This window comes from Pelodiscus sinensis, chromosome 5 (assembly GCF_052426305.1).
Source record: "Pelodiscus sinensis isolate ZL-2025 chromosome 5, ASM5242630v1, whole genome shotgun sequence".
In the NCBI taxonomy this organism is placed as follows: Eukaryota; Metazoa; Chordata; order Testudines; family Trionychidae; genus Pelodiscus; species Pelodiscus sinensis.
In genome coordinates, this window is record NC_143056.1 from 23989308 (window position 1) to 24009366 (window position 20059).

Here is a 20059-nt window from a genome sequence, read left to right on the forward strand (position 1 = left end):
TGAGGACTTCTCTATTCCCTATTAGGTCTTCCACCCATAACTGCAAACAGTGGCAGAATTGGAGCCTTCTTAGTTTAGCAAAGCAATGGAGATTAGGGATGTTAACAGGTAACTGGTTAACAGGTCACCCGGTAAGCAGCAGCCTTAATAGGTGATGCTTACTGGTAACAATTAACCAGTACCCAGGGAACAACCCACAGCCTGCCACAGGTGGAGGACTGCCAGCTCCCAGCCAATTCAGCCCCTCTGACGGGCCCCATGTGGAGCCAGAAGCAGCTCCTGCTCACCACTGTTTAATTAGTTGACTAGTTAACTGATTAAACAGGATTTTAAATCTCTAAAGGAGATTGCTGGAAAGAGTCACATTAGAACTTGGTAACTCCCCTCTCACCTGTTCTAAAAAAGCAGCTAGACTGCATTCAACTGCAGAGGCTCTGAAAGACTCTGCCATTTCCCCCTTGTTTTGGGAGAGAGATGGGCTACTGTTCAAATAAATATTTTATGAGTTGTTGCCAACTCAAAATAAAAGGGAGAAGTATAAAGCATGAGTCAGCTTCTCAACTGTCTTTAAATGAACACAGAGTAGTTAAAGCCTGGATCAGATTTTTCTTTTAGGGAGGGATAGGGAGCTACAAATAAAAGAAATTTATTAACAAAAAAATCTCCACAGCCACTGGAATATTCTTTCTAGAAAAAGCTTACTGATTTCAAGGCATCAAGTTCTATGAAAACTATAGATTATCAGAGTGATGCCTTTTGGCATTAATCTAATCAAGTCTCACTTCCTGTTCTGCTCAATGCTGTGTTAATTACACAGGAAGTTAAATTCATGTGTCCCATCTTCAGGTGAATACCCTAACCACTAAGCTAGAGAATCACTTAGAGATTAGTAATGCAGATAATGACTTGTGGACTTTATTCTTATAGCTACTAGGAACAATATTTTGTGACTATAAAAAAACCACGAAAAAACAAACAAAAAAATTGTAAGTTGAGGGTTTTGTAGTGAAAAAAAAAATCTCATTTTTAGAATATCACTGGTGTCTTGTGACAAATTAGTTTCTTGAAGAAACTAATGAAAAATAGATATCTTAACATGAATCACTTATTTCTACATGTTGTATAATTCAGAGTCTACAGTAATTTTTGAATGGTATTTATCATAGGAAGTAGGCTGGGGCCCTCTGGTGGCAAGAGTTCAAGAATCTCCTACATTAATTGTCAGCATCAGAGAATATTCAGTGGGTAGTTGATGGCTTTAATTTGTAAGCTAACACTCAGAACTTGAAAGTTAAGCATCTTAGTCAATAGTGCATCAAATAGAGCAAGAAAAATAAGTGTCTGCTGACACAGAGGACAAAGTGGAGACAAACGATTTTTCACCCCACAGGTAACTGTTTTAGCATCCCCACTGTAGATTTTAATGTATTCAGGCAATTTGGTTACAATTGTGTTCCAAAAACCACTCTAAAGAAAAATCCACACAATGAATAAATATATTGTTGTCTAGCTTTGTGATCTTGATCTGATAAGCTACATAGTATGATTCTGAGTAGTGAAAGACATTCAATCCATTTATGCATCCTAACGAGCATAACCTGAGGCCTTATTTACACTGGAAAAAAAGACATCACATTAAAAAAAAAAAGGAGGCAAAGAGTTCTCAAATACAATATTGAAAGACTACTAATTTCCAAAATATACCTTGAAACAGACAATCATGATTTTGCCTAAGTATGAACAATTAGTAACCAGAGAACTTATGCCTTGGACTAACTTCTCTAAGGATCTGAGCCAAAACCCTGTAAATTCAATGGAAAGGCTGCTATTAGTACCAATAGACTTTGGATCATGCCTTGATTTTGCATGTTGAGTCACCACATGCAATTTTATTTTGAGAAAAGGTGCTTCCTTGGAAGGGAAGTCAGCTAAGCACACAGTCTCTTGTAGTTTAATTTTTGTTTTTTAAAAAAGCAAACATCTGCATGTCTCAGAAGGGACCATACCTGAAAGGGCTTCTCTCCAGTATGAACTAGTTGATGTCGTTTTAGTTTGGAGCTCTCCACAAATGCCTTGCCACATTCTGCACATACGTGTACTCGAGGACCATGAGTATGCAGGTGCTTCCTCATAGCAGAGTTGTCCCTGAACATTTTTGTGCATCCCTTAAAGAGAATAATAATAAACTTAATCACTACACAAACAAGTTGATAAAATTTCTAGGGTTTTCATAGATGAAAGTTTAGTTACTACCCCCTTCTCCCTGAAAAAAAAAAAATCTTAATAGAAGCTGGCCCTGGAAAGAAATATCCCCTCACAATGACACATTTTACTTTGACTTAGGTTAAAAATATAAAACACTTTACAGCAAAATCACCACAGCTTACTACTGACTATGAATATAAATTTAAGAGGGGGGAGGGGGGAGAATTAAACTCCTCTACTCACCCATACAACATTAGTGTACTACATGTAGTCAAGTTTTATTAATAAAACACTGCATCTTCCCCATAAGATTATATCCTATTAACAGAAGCACAGGTGAATAAACTGAACAAAAATTCATGGTAGTCCAAGGGCTAGCAAAAGGTAAAATGATGGTAGTCCACCGCTACCTTTGGTGGGCCCCATATTCTTTGGTGCAAGTGTTGTCTGTCTCTGTCCATCTCCTACTGTCCCTCTTTCTTCTTTCTTTGTCTGTTTCCCGTTCCTGACAGAGAAAGAAGCAAGAGGGTCTCCAAGGCACAGCAGCTACAGAAGAATGCACTGAGAGCAAAATGAATCTGACAAATTGACTAGAATTACAAAGGTAACAGCTGTATGGTTTCTAGGAAGCGGGAAGGAGGATCTGGTCCTGGTGGGTCATGAAGCCTGACTTGTGGGGCCAAAAACTTCGATCCTACATGCCATCACCTGTCATCCCCTCACCCAAAGGCCACAATCTGGTAGCTACATCATAGGAAAGCAGAATACAGATCTCACTCCTGAGTCTCTGACCTCCATGTAAAGTGAGCCCACCCCCCACTTCTTGAATCTGCAGATTTCACTTATTTTTTGAATACTGCATTTGCAGACAGACTCAAGACAAGATTAGTCCTACTTAGTCATAACAGATCTTGCCTGAGCTATCCTCTTCTGCGCACTCCCAATCTACTGATTTCCCATGCCGAGATTTGGAAAATTATGGTCCATTTTTACAGAATCCTACTTTCCCAGGTATTCTACTTTATCAATATTCATGCTACCTTTAAAATCCCCATCTCTTTCACCACACATTTCTTCTATCCCCTTTCTTACAATCAATTGTGCTCTTATTTCTTCTTAGTTGGTCTGTTTCTGCCATCCTCTCTCTAAGCATCCTTTTTAATAAGTGTTTTTCCAACAGTCCTGCAAACTATAAATACAACTAAACACCAACCAATACCTAGATGAGGGACAGAAGTTAATTACTTATTAATGTTACCCCCTAATTTTTATGTAATGCTTTCATCAGACCCTAGAAGGACTAACCAAAAGTGGTAAATATAAATACCCATTTTACAGTGGGGAACTTGATGCACGGAGGATGACACCCAAAGTCACCTAGCAAATCAGAGACATCTAGGAGTTCAGCCAGTGTCTCTTGAATCCCATGTACTAGTGGACAGAGACTCTTATCTACATATTGTAAGGCAGCCACACCCTCCCGTATACTGGTAAGCAAGCCTAACTTTGTAATCATCTCTTTACAAAACTAGTCTACAAAAGGAAGATGACTAGCTACAATGTTAGTAAGAAGCTTCATATTTTATACATATGCCATTATATAAAACAAGCTAACTATATTATGAAAAAGGTCCCTTAATGTCTTTTTGGCCAGCTACCATGAAAATGAATGGACTCTCAGAATCAAAGCATAAATACAGAATCCTGCTGTTCCCAGCACTTGAACTGCAGGGGCAAGCAGATTGCAACAGCCACATTTAGGGTACATCTAGATTACACGCTTCTTTCAAAAGATTCTTTTGAAAAAGCTTCTTTCAAAAGATTTTCGAAAGATCATCTAGACAGCCACAACTTTTTTTGAAAAAGCGATCCGCCATCTGGATGCTCTCTCTCAAAAAAAGCTCTGTTTGTGGTCAAGAACACCTTCTTTCAAAGAGCTCTTTTGAAAAAAGTTCTTCCTTGTAAAATGAGGCTTACCATTAGTCTAGATGCTCTTTTTCAAAGAGGCTTTTTCGAAAGATACTTTCAAAAAAGCCTCTTTCAAAAGAGGCTTGCAGTCTAGACATCGCTATAGAAATGTGTCCATGCAGGGCCCTAAATAAGTAAGTATTACTTTTACTGCATATCTGCTGGATGTTTGTTAACTTATAGGACATTTATTCGGTGCAATCCTAGTATTTATCCATTGCAATCCTAATACTGAGTATTTTAATGTATTTATAAGGCTACTTAATTGTCAATGTATCAAACAATTTTGATTAAAAAACCATATCAGATTATTGGGGGGAGGGGGGGAAGAAATCAGAACAAATCCAAAAATCCACAGTGAAACTACAGGTCGAACCTCCCTTGTCCAGCACCTTCAGGATGTGAATGGCTCCGAGCCAGAGTTTGCTGGGCAACGGGAGCTCAAGGCTCCCTACCAAGGTGTAGGGCTGCGCTCCTTGCTGTTGCCAGCCTTTCTGGGGATGAACTTCTGAAACAGGGCAGCCAGGCCTCTCTGGTCCAGCAATATCCATATTCCTACCAGACCATGGATGTTGCTGACCAGAGAATCCTGATTTCAGAGGTTCAACCTGTATTTCACAGGGCCCTAAATATCAACAGGATGAGTTTCTTGGTCTCACACCCCCCCCCCCCACCCCACCAGCATAAGAGTTGAGGCAATGGATTTGTGGGATCAAAACAGAATTTCATGGGAAAGATAGACACCCTTACAAATTCAACCCACCTAAGTTAACTTAGCTACCAGGGCTTTCCTTGTGAACAAAGATAAGATGGGAATACACATGAACTCACTTGTCAATGGATCTCTTAAGGCATGAAACATTTTCATAGTGCCTTGTTTTGTTAATGGATTTCAGACCCCATATAAATTTTGAGTGTACATGAAAATAAACCACAACTGCATGAGAAGTACAAGCTCAAAAAACAGCAAATGATTTAGAGATCCACCTTTCAATCTGCAGGCTTCACTCTTTGGAAGCTACTTCCATCAACCTGGCAATAATTTTATCTGAACACATCTGAAGTTCAGAAAAGCCAAGGAGCCACCACATCTAAATAGAGTTTTCCCCAAGAGCTTTACAATCCTTTTGATTAACAGGCTTTCAGATTTCCATGTATTTATTCAAAAGCTGAACTTCACAAATGAGCAACATAAAAAAAAAAAAAAACACAACATACTGGAAGGGGAAATTATATTGTTTTTAAAAATCCTAACTATTCCGTGCAGAGAAGAAACAAAGACTTGAGAGGTTTGGGGTTTTTTTTGGTTACGCAGATGTAACCAAGTTGCCCTAAGAGCTACTCCTACATTGATAAAGGAACTTTTTTGGGAGAGGAAGTGGAAGAGAAGCAGTAAATACTACTTTTGTTCTCCCACTTGACAACACAACATTAGAAACAGAATTAAAGCAGAGAAATAAGAGCAAGATTAAATCAAAGTTGCGAAGAATAATTCCTTGAGAGAAGAATAATTTAACTCCAGGTCTCCAATTTTAAGGAAAGGTGAACTTGCATCCTGAAACCATGAGAGTAAAAGTCACCATCTAAATGCTAAACAGGAGGTCAATGCTCCCAGAGTGGACACTTTGGCTCAAGCCTAGTATGGAACAACATCTTCTCTACAAGTTACTTATCTGCAATGAACACTATTAAATATCTACCCAGACAAGCATTATTGGTATGTAGGTAGTGTGAGCCTAAGTCCCATAACTTGTAATGACTTCATAATCAAGGCTGGGTACATCTAGATCTCAGAATATCTTGGACCATTTAAGAAGAAGTTCACCCCATCAAATAAGTATTCTAAGTTACTATGGACCAGGCATTACGACAACAGCATATAGTAGCTATAGAGACATTTTTACAGAAGTGCTAACCTTAAGGAGAAGGGATATGAATGCCCTCCTTTAAGTAGTGGCCACAGAAAGGTCTGAGAATTAAGTAGTCCAGAGCAGTGACTCATTCTGGGTTAATCTGTACCTCTGAGGCTACTCAGGTTTTTTAGGGGATGCAAAGTCAGCTAGACATTTGCCTAGTTTTACAACAGACTACATGAGAAACACTACTGAAGTCAATACAAACTACAATTTCACAAACAATGTTAATATTGCTTTGTATAATATACAATAAAAGTACAATATTAATATTCAAATTGATGGTAAAAATAAGCAAGCAGTCAGTTAAGTGTGCTATGATACTTGCATGTGTGTGTCTGATTTTCTAAGTTTTGAGTGAACTGAAATTTGGGGTAACCCAAGACAAAAATCACTCTTGAAAGAAGTACTGTAGTCTGGAAAGACCGAGCGCCTAGACTCTAGGGCTTTGTCTACACTACATGCTTTGCCGAAAGAGGCAATACAAATCAAGTGCGGATTACCATTCTCATATTTCATTTGCATACACTTTAGTTCATTTTTGCACAAGGGGTTTGCAAAATCTTTATGCCTCGCATAAAGATCTTGCGCAAAAAGGGGTTTCTGCGCAAAAAGGAAATGTCCATACAGTTTGTTTTTGTGCAAAAAACAGAGCAAAAGAGCATGTAAATGAGGCATGAGAAAATGCTAATACACAATTTGCATTGCCTCTTTCGGCAAAGCATGTATAGCCGTAGCCTAGGTATATATCTACAATGCAGCTGGGAGATAGCCTGGATAGAGACTTGTGCTAGAAGGGCTCACACTAGCGTGCTAGAAATAGCTGTGTGGACACTGTGGCAGGCTCACACTAGCCAGACTACCTTGGAGCCAGGATGGGCTTGAGTTAGACCTGGGGTAATTCTGAATTCAATATTTTAAAATAATTCTGAAAACTGGGCAACACACACCACTTATATAATCATGCCAGTTTCAATTATTTTGGTATTTCAAAATGCCAGTCAGCAAAAATTCCCTTAGCAGTAGAGAGAGATGATTCTCCTCCCACAACCCAGTTCCCACGTCACTGCCCTTCCTTTCCTACAGCCCTGTGGGGAATAGGGAGAGACACACTCTCCTAGAGAATCCAGAGGGAGAAACAGCTTGATGATAGGTCCTAGACTTGCAAGAATTTCCTGCACACCACCACCACTTCCTTCTTTCAGTGTGCTAAGTGCAGCTATTGGGAATCCCCCTAGCTTTGTGCTGGGTCTTGTGGCCCCCTATCTGCAGCCCATTTCTGCAGAGACAAAAAAGGAAATTCTGCAGATGCAACATTAATTACTTCATAATTCTGCATTGCACAGCAGCAGAATTCCTCCAGTAATAGTTTGAGCTCAGGTGCCTAGCTTGAGCGTCTGTCACTGCCACTATGTCTGCACAGCTAGTTCTTGTACAAATCCACATACCTGAGCTGGGGAGTTACCACCCATGACCTTTACTGAATGAAGTTTTCCAGTGATCCTCCAAGTTAACAATATAATCGAACCAGATGAGATACAGCAAGACAGAAACTTAAAGAAGTATGCTTTGGGTTGAGTCTAAAGGATTAACGACGTACTTCATAGTGTCCAATGGAAAATTACATTACTAGGACAAAGAGCCCTGCCATCCTCCTATGACCTCCCTTACATGCAAATAAGGCTCCTTTTTGCATTACAAAATTCAGTTTGTTGGAAGAGTTGAAGAAATCTTTTAGCATCTAGAAAGCACCTAAAGAGGAGGTGACTGTATTTAAAGAAATAGGCCTCAATATTTAGCCTTAACAGAAATATTTAGTTTATTCTTTCCCTAACAGAGAAAGAATTAACCACACCAAATTCAGTTCCCCAAGGGACTGATCACTGAAATGCTTTAAGCTGTATCTTAAAGACAGACTTATCACTTACTTTGTGAGGACATGCTATCGTTCTTGGAGCATCATCTTCTTTAATTTTTCGTGGCTTCATTCTTATAAGACAAAAGGAGGAAAAAAGAGGATACTGTGAGTATAAAAGCAACTCTCTGAAAAACCTCTTGGCTTTAATATTTAAAAATCCTTCAAGTTACAAACACATCAACTGCACTTGGAATTTATTTATGTATTTTCCCCTCACTACAAAATTTAAAGATACAGTATTTTTGCATTTTCAAAAAAGCAGTTTAGTCCATACAAACCTTAAAATCTGATGATCTTCAGATGAACTCTGATACAGAACACTGTACATTTAAAAGTAGAACTGTCAGTTAACAAGCAACACAAAAGTAATTATATTTTAAAAGTCAATTAGTTTTAATCATGTTAACAAAAAAATTAAATTTATGAATATTTTAGATGTTTTCTACATTCAAAAATAACAACTTCAGTTACATTATAGAATAAAGTAACCGTGCTCATTTTATATTTTATCTTTTTACAATGCAAATATATGTAATAGTATTTTTCAATTAAAGTACTATAATCTCTGTAGTGAAAGTGCAACTTACAAATGTAGAATTTTCTTCCCCCTTCACATAACTCCACTCAAAAAACAAAATATAAAACTTTAGCATCTATTAAATCAATTCAGTCCTACTCCTTCAGCCAAACATTAATAGAAACAAGTTTATCTACATTTATGAGAGATAACACTGCCCACTTATTTACAAAGTAAAAACAGTTGAAGGTGAAAACAGGCCTTTGGCATGGCATTTTATCTATGCTGTAAATTGACATACATTAGCAAATGTAGAAAACATTCAAAATTTTCATAAATATAAACTGGTATTCTATTATTTTTTAACAATGCAATTGTGACTTTTTTAATCTTAAATGACTTGAAATATCTCAACAACAACAGCCCCAAGGTAAAGCTCCTTTGTAATCCTCTGAAAACAGAAAAGTGTCCTCCCTTACAGTAAATGTAGCTTCTTTTAAATGAATTATCTACATGTATTCTATTTGTGATACCCACAGAAGCTATTCACGCTGTCCCTGTACCCTAGATATCTGCCTATTCACCAATATAGAATCCCAAAGAAGTTCATATCTGAAAAGGGTACTGGATTATGGAATTCCTAGACACAATACATCTCAAAGAGCCGTCATTAAATGTTAAAATTAGCTCTTACATCGAAGTGATTTTTTTTTTTAACATTGCCACCAAAACAGTTGTTTGCTTGGAGACTGACAGTATGAATACTGCTTAAGCAAATGACAGATCAGTGCTACCAAAATGGTTATTCAATCTGGAAGTCTCTACCAAATAGTGTCTTGTAAATATATGGATTAAGATCCACACAGCAACTCTACGCATTTCAGAAGTGGCAATTATTTTTTGAAAGACGCAACAAGGACCACCCACGTTCCTCAACCCCAATAAGGGATGTGTGTCTTCCAACACCAGAATCATCTTGTCAGGAGTGCCTTAGCTCTGTCGTTCTTTCCCTAAGTGGATAGTCAGCTAATTTGGTACCAGAGATATCTTCTTTACTTGATAGATCAACTTAGTATTAGCTACCATTTCTTCTGGTATCTGATGGCACAAACAAGGAATTGTGTCACAGTTAACTGCATCCATCCATCAATATAACAGGGCATTTTATAACCAAATAGCACACAGTTCTTGAGCTCCATAGGAGCAGGAAGCCCCAACAGTAAAGATGCAAGTTAAACAGTCCATGACCACAACACATCCCACTAATGAAGGAGGATATCTTTTGGTTCAGATGATTATTCTAAAGGATTTGAGAGCACTAATCCTGAATGTCTAGGGAACACAGATCTGAGTTGCCTGGCTGCTAAGAAATGTGCCATTGCTCCAAAAACAGTGCCACACCACCTGTTGCCACTGTTCCATAAAGGTGGTCTGAGGTGACCCACTATTTCAGAAAATAGTGAGTAGCTTTGAGATAAAGTGAAGTCAAGCGGTCTTGACAGTTGACTGCACACAGTAATACGATCAGGGCCTTGTCTTATGCCCAATTACTTAGGAAGCAAGCCCAACCAGGATTGGATAGTTGAAAATTAGAGATTTCTGGGTTGTACCATTGAGATACAGGACAGACTTGAGCACCAAGTCCAACTTATCACAATGACAACTGGAGCCTCAAGGTGCTTCACAGTATTAAGCAGGTGCAATCATTAGGGCACTGGTCAACTGGCTTTTTCAAGTCGTCTTGATGTGACAATTGGACAGAGCTGTTGAGCTTTATTGCCAAATACATAGGGTATGTCTCAAAAACAGCTGGCTGATGGAATAAGGGATCTTCCGGAAAAGGGCTTATTTTCCGCAAGATCCCGTCTAGACTGGCGCTTTTCTCCAGCAAAATCCCGAGCTGGAAAAAAGCGGCAGCCATGTTCATGCAAATGCCGCGGGGATATTTAAATTCCCCGCGGAATCTGCAATTCTGAAGTGTCTCGTTAGCATCCCTTTTACGGAAAAGGGTGCCAGTGTAGACACAGCCGAGGCGCATAGATGAAAAAAACGGAGGAGCTAAAAGGAAAAAAAAAGGAAGAAGATAGAGAGAGAACGTTATGACTAAGACTCAAGGCTGTGGCAACTTCCCACCCATTTTCCCCCTTTCTTTCTTCACATTTTACTTCCTCTTCCTTAGTTTCTTTTGCTGTTTCTAAATAGTTCAGCCACATAACAGTCCTCAGGAAAAAAAAAAGCCCAGCTTAAGCTACAGTTTCTAAATAAATATGCCCCTCCCCCCAGAAAAATAAGATACCACTGTCCATAAACAGCAAAATTACAGCTGCTGCTTACTTAGACTAGGTTCTAGTATCAGACAATCGTGGAATAGTCTCAGCCAAAAGGCAGAGATGTGATAGCCCAACCCACGTCCCTTCCCATAGACCAGGAACAGCAAATTGCTGCCATAATGGTATCTGCCAGCTCATGGTTACAGAAGAGCACGGAAAAAAATTGCTAGGTTATTGAAAGGCACCTTTCATATTAATGCACCTACAGCTGGCTGTGGATCTGGAGATTAACTGTAGCCTCAGAACTTACTTCCCATGGATAATAAGCAGCATGTAATAAGGTGATTTCTGCAAAACAGTACTGTATTCTTCTATGAACATACAGAATGGAAGACACCAACAGCCCCTCTACATAACACTGTGTAGCCAGTTTTCCTATTTCCTCATGAATTTTGTACACAGAAACAAGGAAGAGAAAAACCTAATCTAATTATGACTAGATTGTTAAACCATAAAAACAGCGATGGGGGTAGACCATGTCACTTTCAAAATATTACTAGATGAGTAAAATTTTAGTAATCCTCAAGTGATCAGCATGTCTGACATTTTTCAGTCACAATTAAGAAACTGCACACTGAATATGACTATTTGTTACTGTAGCAAAAAACAAGCCGCTAAGCCCTTCATATGCCCTAATCAATGGCCAAACTTCAATGCTCTCACTTTATTCTCTTCCTGTTTTGTAGTCTGCTCCATTTACCTTGATTTAGATAGCTGAACGCAAGAAAAAACTGAAATTGTTAGTAAGCTTTAACCAAAGAGAAGAGAAAATTAGAGCTTGATCAAGTTGATTGGGTCGGGGGGGGGGAGGGGGAGAGAATAACTCCCAACACAAAACAGGACAGAAGCCCCAAACACCAAAACAGGCGGCAGAGAATCAGAACCTGTGTACTGTGCCACCCATCCGTCCTTTTATAAAACTGAATTATACACATGGTAACTAATTCTCTCTAAAACGGGCCCTATAAGTTTTAAAGACACAAAATGTGGGGATACTGTGAGGTGTGACACTGAGCAGATCAGGAGTGACTACAGGGCTCCGGGGGTACGGGTGAAGGAGTTTGGAGCGCAGGTAGTATTCTCTTCGATCCTTCCTGTCAAAGGTAGGGGCCCAGGCAGAGACAGGTGCATCCTGGAGGTGAATGCCTGGCTGTGAGGATGGTGTCACCAGGAAGGCTTTGGCTTCCTCGACCATGGGATGCTATTCCAGAAAGGGCTGCTAAGCAGGGATGGCGTCCACCTTACGAGGAGGGGGAAGACCCTATTGGATACAGAATGGCTAACCTAGTGAGGAGGGCTTTAAACTAGGTTTGACGGGGACAGTTGAGCAAAGCCCACAGGTAAGTGGAGAACATAGAGACCTGGGAGATGGGACGGACATGGGAGGGAGCGTGGGCTACAATGGCAGAGAGACAAAGGAGGGTCAGGGCAAAACTGGGAGGCAAGGTCAAATCAGGATCTTAGATGCCTATCTACAAATGCGAGAAGTATGGGAAATAAGCAGGAAGAACTGGAAGTGCTAATAAATAAGTACAATTATGACATTCTTGGCATCACAGAAACTTGGTGGGATAATACACATTATTGGAATTTTTGTATGGAAGGGTACAGCTTGCTCAGGAAGGTCAGACAGGGAAAAAAGGGAGGTGGTGTTGCCTTATATACTAAAAATGAACACACTTGGAGTGAGGTGGAGATGGACATAGAAGACAGAAGTGTTGAGAGTCTCTGGGTTAGGCTAAAAGGGATTAAACACAAAGGTGATGTCATGCTAGGACTCTACTATAGGCCACCTACCCAGGTGGAAGAAGTGGATGAAGCTTTTTTTAAACAACTAACAAAATCATCCAAAGCCCAAGATTTGGTGGTGATGGAGGACTTCCACTATCCAGATATGTTGGGAAAATATGCTGGGCACAGACTATCCAATAAGTTCTTGGACTGCATTGGAGACAACTTTTTATTTCAGAAGGTTGAAAAAGCTGTTCTAGATTTGATCCTAACAAATAGGGAAGAAGAACTGGTTGAGAATTTGAAAGTGGAAGGCAGCTTGAGTGAAAGTGACCATGAAATCAGAGTTCACAATTCTAAGGAAGGGTAGAAGGGAGAACAGCAAAATAGAGACAATGGATTTCAGGAAGGCAGATTTTAGTAAGCTCAGAGAGCTGATGTGCAAGGTCCAATGGGAATCGAGACTGAGGGGAAAAACAACTGAGGAAAGTTGGCAGTTTTTCAAAGGGACATTGTTAAGGGCCCAAAAGCAAGCTATTCCGATGTGTCAGAAAGATAGAAAACATGGCAAAAGACCGCCTTGGCTTAACCACGAGATCTTGCATGATCTAAAAATAAAAAAGGAATCCTATGAAAAATGGAAAGTAGGACAAATTACAAAGGATGAATATAGGCAAACAGCACAGGAATGCAGGGGCAAGATTAGAAAGGCAAAGGCACAGAATGAGTGCAAACTAGCTATGGGAATAAAGGGAAACAAGACGACTTTTTATCAGTACATTAGAAGCAAGAGGAAAAACCAAGGAGAAGGTAGGCCCACTGGTCAGTGAGCAGGGAGAAACAGTAACAGGAAACTTGGAAATGTCAGAGATGCTCAATGACTTCTTTGTTTCGGTCTTCGCCGAGAAGTTTGTAGGAATGCCTAATATAGTGAATGCTAGTGGGAAGGGGGTAATTTTAGAAGGTAAAATAAAAAAAAAAAAGTAAAAAATCACCTAGAAAAGTTAGATGCCTGCAAGTTACCAGGGCCTGATGAAACACATCCTAGAATTCTCAAGGAGCTGATAGAGGAGGTATCTGAGCCTCCAGCTATCATCTTTGGAAACTCATGAGAAACAGGAGAGATTCCAGAAGACTGGAAAAGGGCAAATATAGTGCCCATCTATAAAAAGGGAAATAAGAACAACTCAGGAAACTACAGACTAGTTAGTTTAACTTCTGTGCCAGGGAAGATAATGGAGCAAGTAATTAAGGAAATCATCTGTAAACACTTGGAAAGTGGCAAGGTGATAGGGAACAGCCAGCATGGATTTGTAAAGAATAAATCGTGTCAAATCAATCGGATAGCTTTGTTTAATAGGATAACACGTCTTGCGGATAAGGGAGAAGCAGTGGATGTGGTATACCTAGACTTTAGTAAGGCGTTTAATACGGTCTCGCATGACATTCTTATCAATAAACTAGGTAAATACAACTTAGATGGGGCTATTATAAGGTGGGTGCATAACTGGCTGGATAACCGTACTCAGAGAGTACTTATTAATGGTTCATAATCCTGCTGGAAAGGCATAACAAGTGGGGTTCCGCAGGGGTCTGTTTTGGGACCGGCTCTGTTCCATATCTTCATCAACAATTTAGATACAGGCAGTCCCCGACTTATGTCGGATCCGCACTTATGAACAGGGCTCTCTCGCCCCAGAGCTCGCAAGCAGCAAGACCGCCCAGAGCGCAGCGGTCCCGCCACCTCGACCTCCGGGGCGAGAAAAGCTGCTCCGGGTGCCCCTGGTCTGCTGGGGACCGTCCCCAGCAGACCAGGGACACCCGGAGCAAAGCCTCAGAGGCACGGGACTTTGCCATAGCAAAGCCTCAGAGGCACAGGACCCCTCCGCCTCCCCGGCTTTGCTCCGGGTGTCCCTGGTCTGCTGGGGACCGTCTCCAGCAGACCAGGGACACCGGGAGCAAAGCTGCAGAGCACGCGGGCAGCGGACAGCCCAGACGCGCCGCTGCTGTCCCGCTGCCGGCATGTTCCGTGGCTTTGCTCCCCATCTCCCTGGTCTGCTGGAGACCAACAGACCAGGGAGTCGGGGAGCAAAGCTGGGGAGCTCGCAGGCAGCGGACAGCCCAGACGGTGCGTCTCGGTCCCCCGCCTGCGTCTCCCTGGTCTGCTGGGGGGCGGGGGGGCAGGCGCAGCTAGTATGCCCCCCCAGCAGTCCAGGCTTTTCTCCGGACGCCTGTGGTAGAGCAGCTGGGGCGCTGCCGGTTGGTCCCGCAGCACCGCTCTGGGCGCTACTGGACCAACCCGGCAGCACCCCAGCTGCTCTGCCCCAGGCGTCCCCAAGTCAGCCGCTGCTGAAACTGACCAGCGCTGACTACAGGAAGCCCGAGGCAGAGTTGCTCTGCCCCAGGCTTCCTGGAATCAGCCACTGATCAGTTTCAGCAGCAGCTGACTTGGGGATGCCTGGGGTTCTTAAGTTGAATCTGTATGCAAGTCGGAACTGGCGTCCAGATTCAGCCGCTGCTGAAACTGATCAGAGGCAGATTCCAGGAAGCCCGGGGCAGAGCAACTCTGCCTCGGGCTTCCTGTAGTCAGCCGCTGGTCAGTTTCAGCAGCGGCTGAATCTGGACGCCAGTTCTGACTTTTATACAGATTCAACTTAAGAACAAACCTACAGTCCCTATCTTGTACGAAACCCGGGGACTGCCTGTATTGGTATAGAAAGTACGCTTATTAAGTTTGCAGATGATACACGCTAGGAGGGGTTGCGACTAATCTGGAGGATAGGGTCATAATTCAAAATGACCTGGACAAACTGGAGAAATGGTCTGAGGTAATAGGATGAAGTTTAATAAAGACAAATGCAAAGTGCTCCATTTAGAAAGGAATTATCAGTTTCATACATACAGAATGGGAAGCGACTGTCTGGGAAGGAATATGGCAGAAAGGGATCTAGGGGTTACAGTGGACCACAAGTTGAATATGAGTCAGCAGTGTGATGCTGTTGCAAAGAAAGCAATCATGATTCTGGGATGTATTAACAGGTGTGTTGTGAGCAAGACACAAAAAGGCATTCTTCCGCTCTACTCTGCGCTGGTTAGGCCTCAGTTGGAGTATTGTGTCCAGTTCTGGGCACCGCATTTCAAGAAAGATGTGGAGAAATTGGAGAGGGTCCAGAAAACAGCAACGAGAATGATGAAAGGTCTAGAGAACATGACCTGTCAGGGAAGATTGAAGGAATTGGGTTTATTTCTTTCAGAAAAGAGAAGATTGAGGGGGGACATGATAGCAGTTTTCAGGTATCTAAAAGGGCATCATAAGGAGGAGGGAGAAAACTTGTTCATCTTGGCCTCTGAGGATAGAACAAGAAGCAATGGGCTTAAACTGTAGCAAGGGAGGTTTAGGTCGGACATTAGGAAAAAGTTCCTAACTGTCAGGGTAGTCAGACACTGGAATAAATTGCCCAGGGAGGTTGTGGAATCTCTACCTGTGGAGATATTTAAGAGTAGGTTAGATAAATGTCTATCAGGGATGGTCCAGACAGTATTTGGTCCTGCCATGAGGGCAGGGGACTGGACTCGATGACCTCTCGAGATCCCTTCCAGTTCTAGTATTCTATGATTCTATGAAAAGCAAAGGTGTTAAAAGAGATTTACTGAAAGCAATTTCTACAAGCGTTTACTATTTTAGGAAGGTTTTGTCCATCCTACTGCTCCTATGCATCACAATTATATTGGCAGACTATGCCTGACAGTGATAAACACATAATGGCCCGTAATTTTGAGGTTTGTGAATTATGACAGCATTCCTAAGGTATTCAAATAGCACAGGAATGGCTGCAAGATCAGATGAAATAACCTTAAAGACAAAAATGACTTCAAGGAAAATCTGAATTAGGGCTGTGAATAGTCAACCGGTAAGCTTTGCCCTTAATAAGTGAGGCTTACTGGATCTGGTTAACCTACAGGGGCTGCAGCGGCTCCCTGGTCCACAGCAGGGCAGAGGCAGCTCCAGGCAGACTACAGCACCCCCACCACCACCCACCTCCCTTTAATCAGTTAATAGGTTAAATGCGGCATTTAACTGGTTAACCATTTAAACAGGATTTTACATCCCTAATCTGAACAATTGTGTGCTCAAAACTTAATTTTCCTGTTGGTTTATGGAGCTACTCACTAGAAATTCTAAGACAGCAAAAAGTAAACAATAAGCAAATCATATTTTTTATAAAAATGTCTCCTTGGTACAAAAACAAAAGTACTGCACAAGACCCAACAGAACCCATGTGATAGTTAAAGCTAAAAAACTTCAAACTCCAACCCTGGCAACAACTATCAACAACAGTTTGAGTATTAAGACAAGCCATAGCATAACATTTAGTATTTTCAAGAATGATTCACATTAAAATATCCAGAGGAGCATTAAATACATTCTGTAACAAAGATAATCACTCAGTTATAAATAGCACACCAGAACCAAACATTTACATTCATTTTTAAAAACAAATTAACTAGCCTAATGAGATGCAGCCACAGCAATATACACACACACAGGATATATACAGAACTAAATTGCTTTGACAAAATACCTCTACATAATACTGACAAATTAAGATCAATGCAAATGTTTTTCGTGTAATAGAACCTTGTTTTGAAATTAGTTTGTTATAGATAAAATGTAGGACTACAACACCTACATATTATAAGCACACAGGAGGAATTCTCAGGTCTGCTGCAGGCCCACTAACTAGAAATTTTAAAGGAAAAAATCCCAGTTTAACCATTTCCTAGCATTCAGGACAGCAAAAAATATATTTTTACCAACATTAAAAAACTTGTGTCACCATTTAATTGAGATGTTCTAGTGCCTCCACACTTTGACTACCATGTTTCAAGCCCATGCTCCAATCACGTTACCAGCAATCTGTCTTCTTGCTATCCTTGTGAAAGTCTTCCCAAAGGCTTGTATGTTAGCCTAATTTGGGGAGAAATACTGCAGTTTGCACATGTTCAGTAAAGGCTACCAGAAGCTGGCAGCTTTACAATCAGATTTAACATGCACTGAGCATACTCTAGTGCCACACAGTTCCTACAGGCAAGCTAAACTGCACATGTGCTTCCCTTAGATTGAGCGTGCCCATTCATAGACACAAATGTGTTTACCGAAGTAGTTCTTTCTACCTGCTGGTGAGCCACTTGGATACCACAAACAACAGGAAGACTATATCCTGTTCTCAGTCCTACTGTGCTATCACCTAAAAAACATAGAAGGAAGATGATTGGTGACTCATGGGAGGGGCAAAAAGGGGTAACTGCCCCCCCACCTCCACCGGCAGTCAAGTGCTCCTTCAGCAGCCAGCCAGGCAAGGAGAATAAGAGGTGGGACAAGAGCAGGACCAGAAGAGACAGGGGCCTGTGCCTCTTCCAGGAGAATGCTGCCCAATGAAGAGCTGCTTTAGCTAAAAGACTGCAACAGGCTGCACCCTGCCCAGGTTCAGCTTTTGGGGGTCGGTGGCTGAGTGAGCTGGAATCCCTCTTCCTTGCTCAGTTGCAGTCACTGCAGCTAGACTTCTTCCACGCAGTTATCCATTGTACTGGTACTGTATCAGAGGCAGCAGTGGGAAGAGGGGAGGATCTGGTGCTGTGGGGAGCCAGCTTAAAAGCTGCTGGACCTGGCATGAGCCAGGACTGAGCAAGGCTGGCTCAGTTCTGGCTCATGCCAGCTCTGGGACCTACCCCTGCTGTGGCTATACTTATATTTCCTGAACTTTAGCGCTCACTATGCAACCTTATTCTTTTGAAGTTTTTTTGCAATATTATAAAGAAGATATAAAAAACTAGGGGGCTGCACTCCCTGCTCACTCCGCTCACCAACCCCTTTCATGAGAGATAAGCAACTTCAGGACTCTCCCTGGCCCATTGGGGAGGTGGAGGCGGCCCCCCAGGCACCTCCCCACTGACCCCAGGCCCCTCCTCGCCAGGTTGGTACTTTCCCTCCCATCCCCCAACACATAGGTTCCACCACCAATGCAATGAAGCAGCTGTTTTTAAAACACTGGCTGCCTCCTGCCACTTGGTGACTGACAGAGCTTCAGCCAGCCACTGTGCAGCAGTTCAGGGGGCCAGTGTGCACCCCAGTCCTCCTCCCCCCCTTCCCGTGAGTCCCACTACCACCCACCACAAAGGAGAGGGGCTGCAGGATCCAGAGTTATATGGTGATGTCACTGTGGTCCTGCAGGAAACACTTTTTTTTAAATAGGTAAAGTAAGATATTTTCTCTTACTAAGAAAATATGGATCAACAGATTGAGAAACTGTACAGAACCAGTCGTTGAAAAACTAAATTTGATAGAGCACTGAACATTTGGATGTTCTTACTATGGATGTAAAATCTTGGTTAATCAGTTAAACGTTAGGTTAACATAATGCTTAACTGATTAACTGACTAAAGCAGAATCTGGGTTGGGGAGCTGCTCCAGCCCCCATCAATTACAGGTTAACTTTTCACATCCCTATTCCTTACTGTGCTGATGAACTTTTGACTATCCCACATCTGATTTGTCAAGCCTAACCAAGAAGTAACTCTCTCACTCAAATGCATTTCTAGCCTCATGTAATGTTTCAAACAGCAATAGTAAGGACACACGTGAAGATGCAACTTGAGAACATCTGATTTCTATAAGCCCTACAAAAGACTAAAGATCAGGGAGTGGAAATCTGCCATAATTAAAACAAATCAAATTTTAGAAGATTATAGCATTTGGTTAATGAAAACAAAATACTGAGAATATTCTAATGACAAGTTCCTTTGAATGTTTCACAGGCTCCTTATGTGAAGTAATATAGGCCACATGGAGTCAGGCAAAAGTAATTAGACAGCTAGTATTCACATTTTTGAAGGTTTAAGAAAACAAAGGACTAATTCTTTTTAGATTTAAAACATATATTCTTTTGTGACTTACCTAGCAAATTCAGCTAGTTGCTTGGGGTCTGAAAGATCAATGCCAGGTATTCCTCCAGGAGGAAGTTTCTTTCCTGTCATGTACTCTGAGTAATCAGGTGGAGAGTTCTCACCAATAATCTGTTCTTCCACCACTGTTTCATGGTCAATATCTTTTTTATCATCTGAAATAGACAAGATTACGCTGGACATTTACATATATAAAGTCAAACAATATAAATCTATCATAAGCCTTGCACGACCAGTATTTCAATGCTAGTTCGCTACTGCCAAATTCTAACGTTCTCTAGCCAAGTCAGAACACTTCTAGATTCCTATGCTACTTGTAAGCAGTTAAAAGGAATTGGGCAAGGTGAACACACACACCCCTCTCTTAATTAGATGTATACAGATCTAGTTATAGTGCTAAAATTATGGCGACAACTAGCAATCATCAGAGATGAAACATACTTTCCAAAATCCACCACACACACACACACACAAAATATGTCTGGTGACATAGATAAGAGCATATTGCTCCTCC

At 41.4% G+C, this 20059-nt stretch overlaps 1 protein-coding gene across 6 annotated transcripts in view; it reads right to left on the reverse strand.

The window, feature by feature from the left end:
* The window catches only part of YY1 (YY1 transcription factor), a 67226-nt gene that overhangs the window by 24479 nt on the left and 22688 nt on the right, over nucleotides 1–20059 (reverse strand). For 3 of the 6 annotated variants that reach the window (XR_016349595.1, XM_075926571.2, XM_014573930.4), the window contains exons 2-5: nucleotides 19538–19700; nucleotides 8283–8324; nucleotides 8015–8075; nucleotides 2007–2165 (exon numbers count right to left, since the gene is read on the reverse strand). Coding sequence is in view for 5 of the 6 variants with exons in the window: in XM_075926571.2 (XP_075782686.1) it covers nucleotides 2007–2165; nucleotides 8015–8075; nucleotides 8283–8324; nucleotides 19538–19700 (425 nt within the window). In the remaining variant the exon portion in view is untranslated. Of the gene's footprint in view, nucleotides 1–2006; nucleotides 2166–2284; nucleotides 2711–8014; nucleotides 8076–8282; nucleotides 8325–19537; nucleotides 19701–20059 lie in introns of those variants that run through there. The other 3 variants (XM_089778358.1, XM_075926572.2, XM_089778359.1) reach the window with 3 other exon arrangements.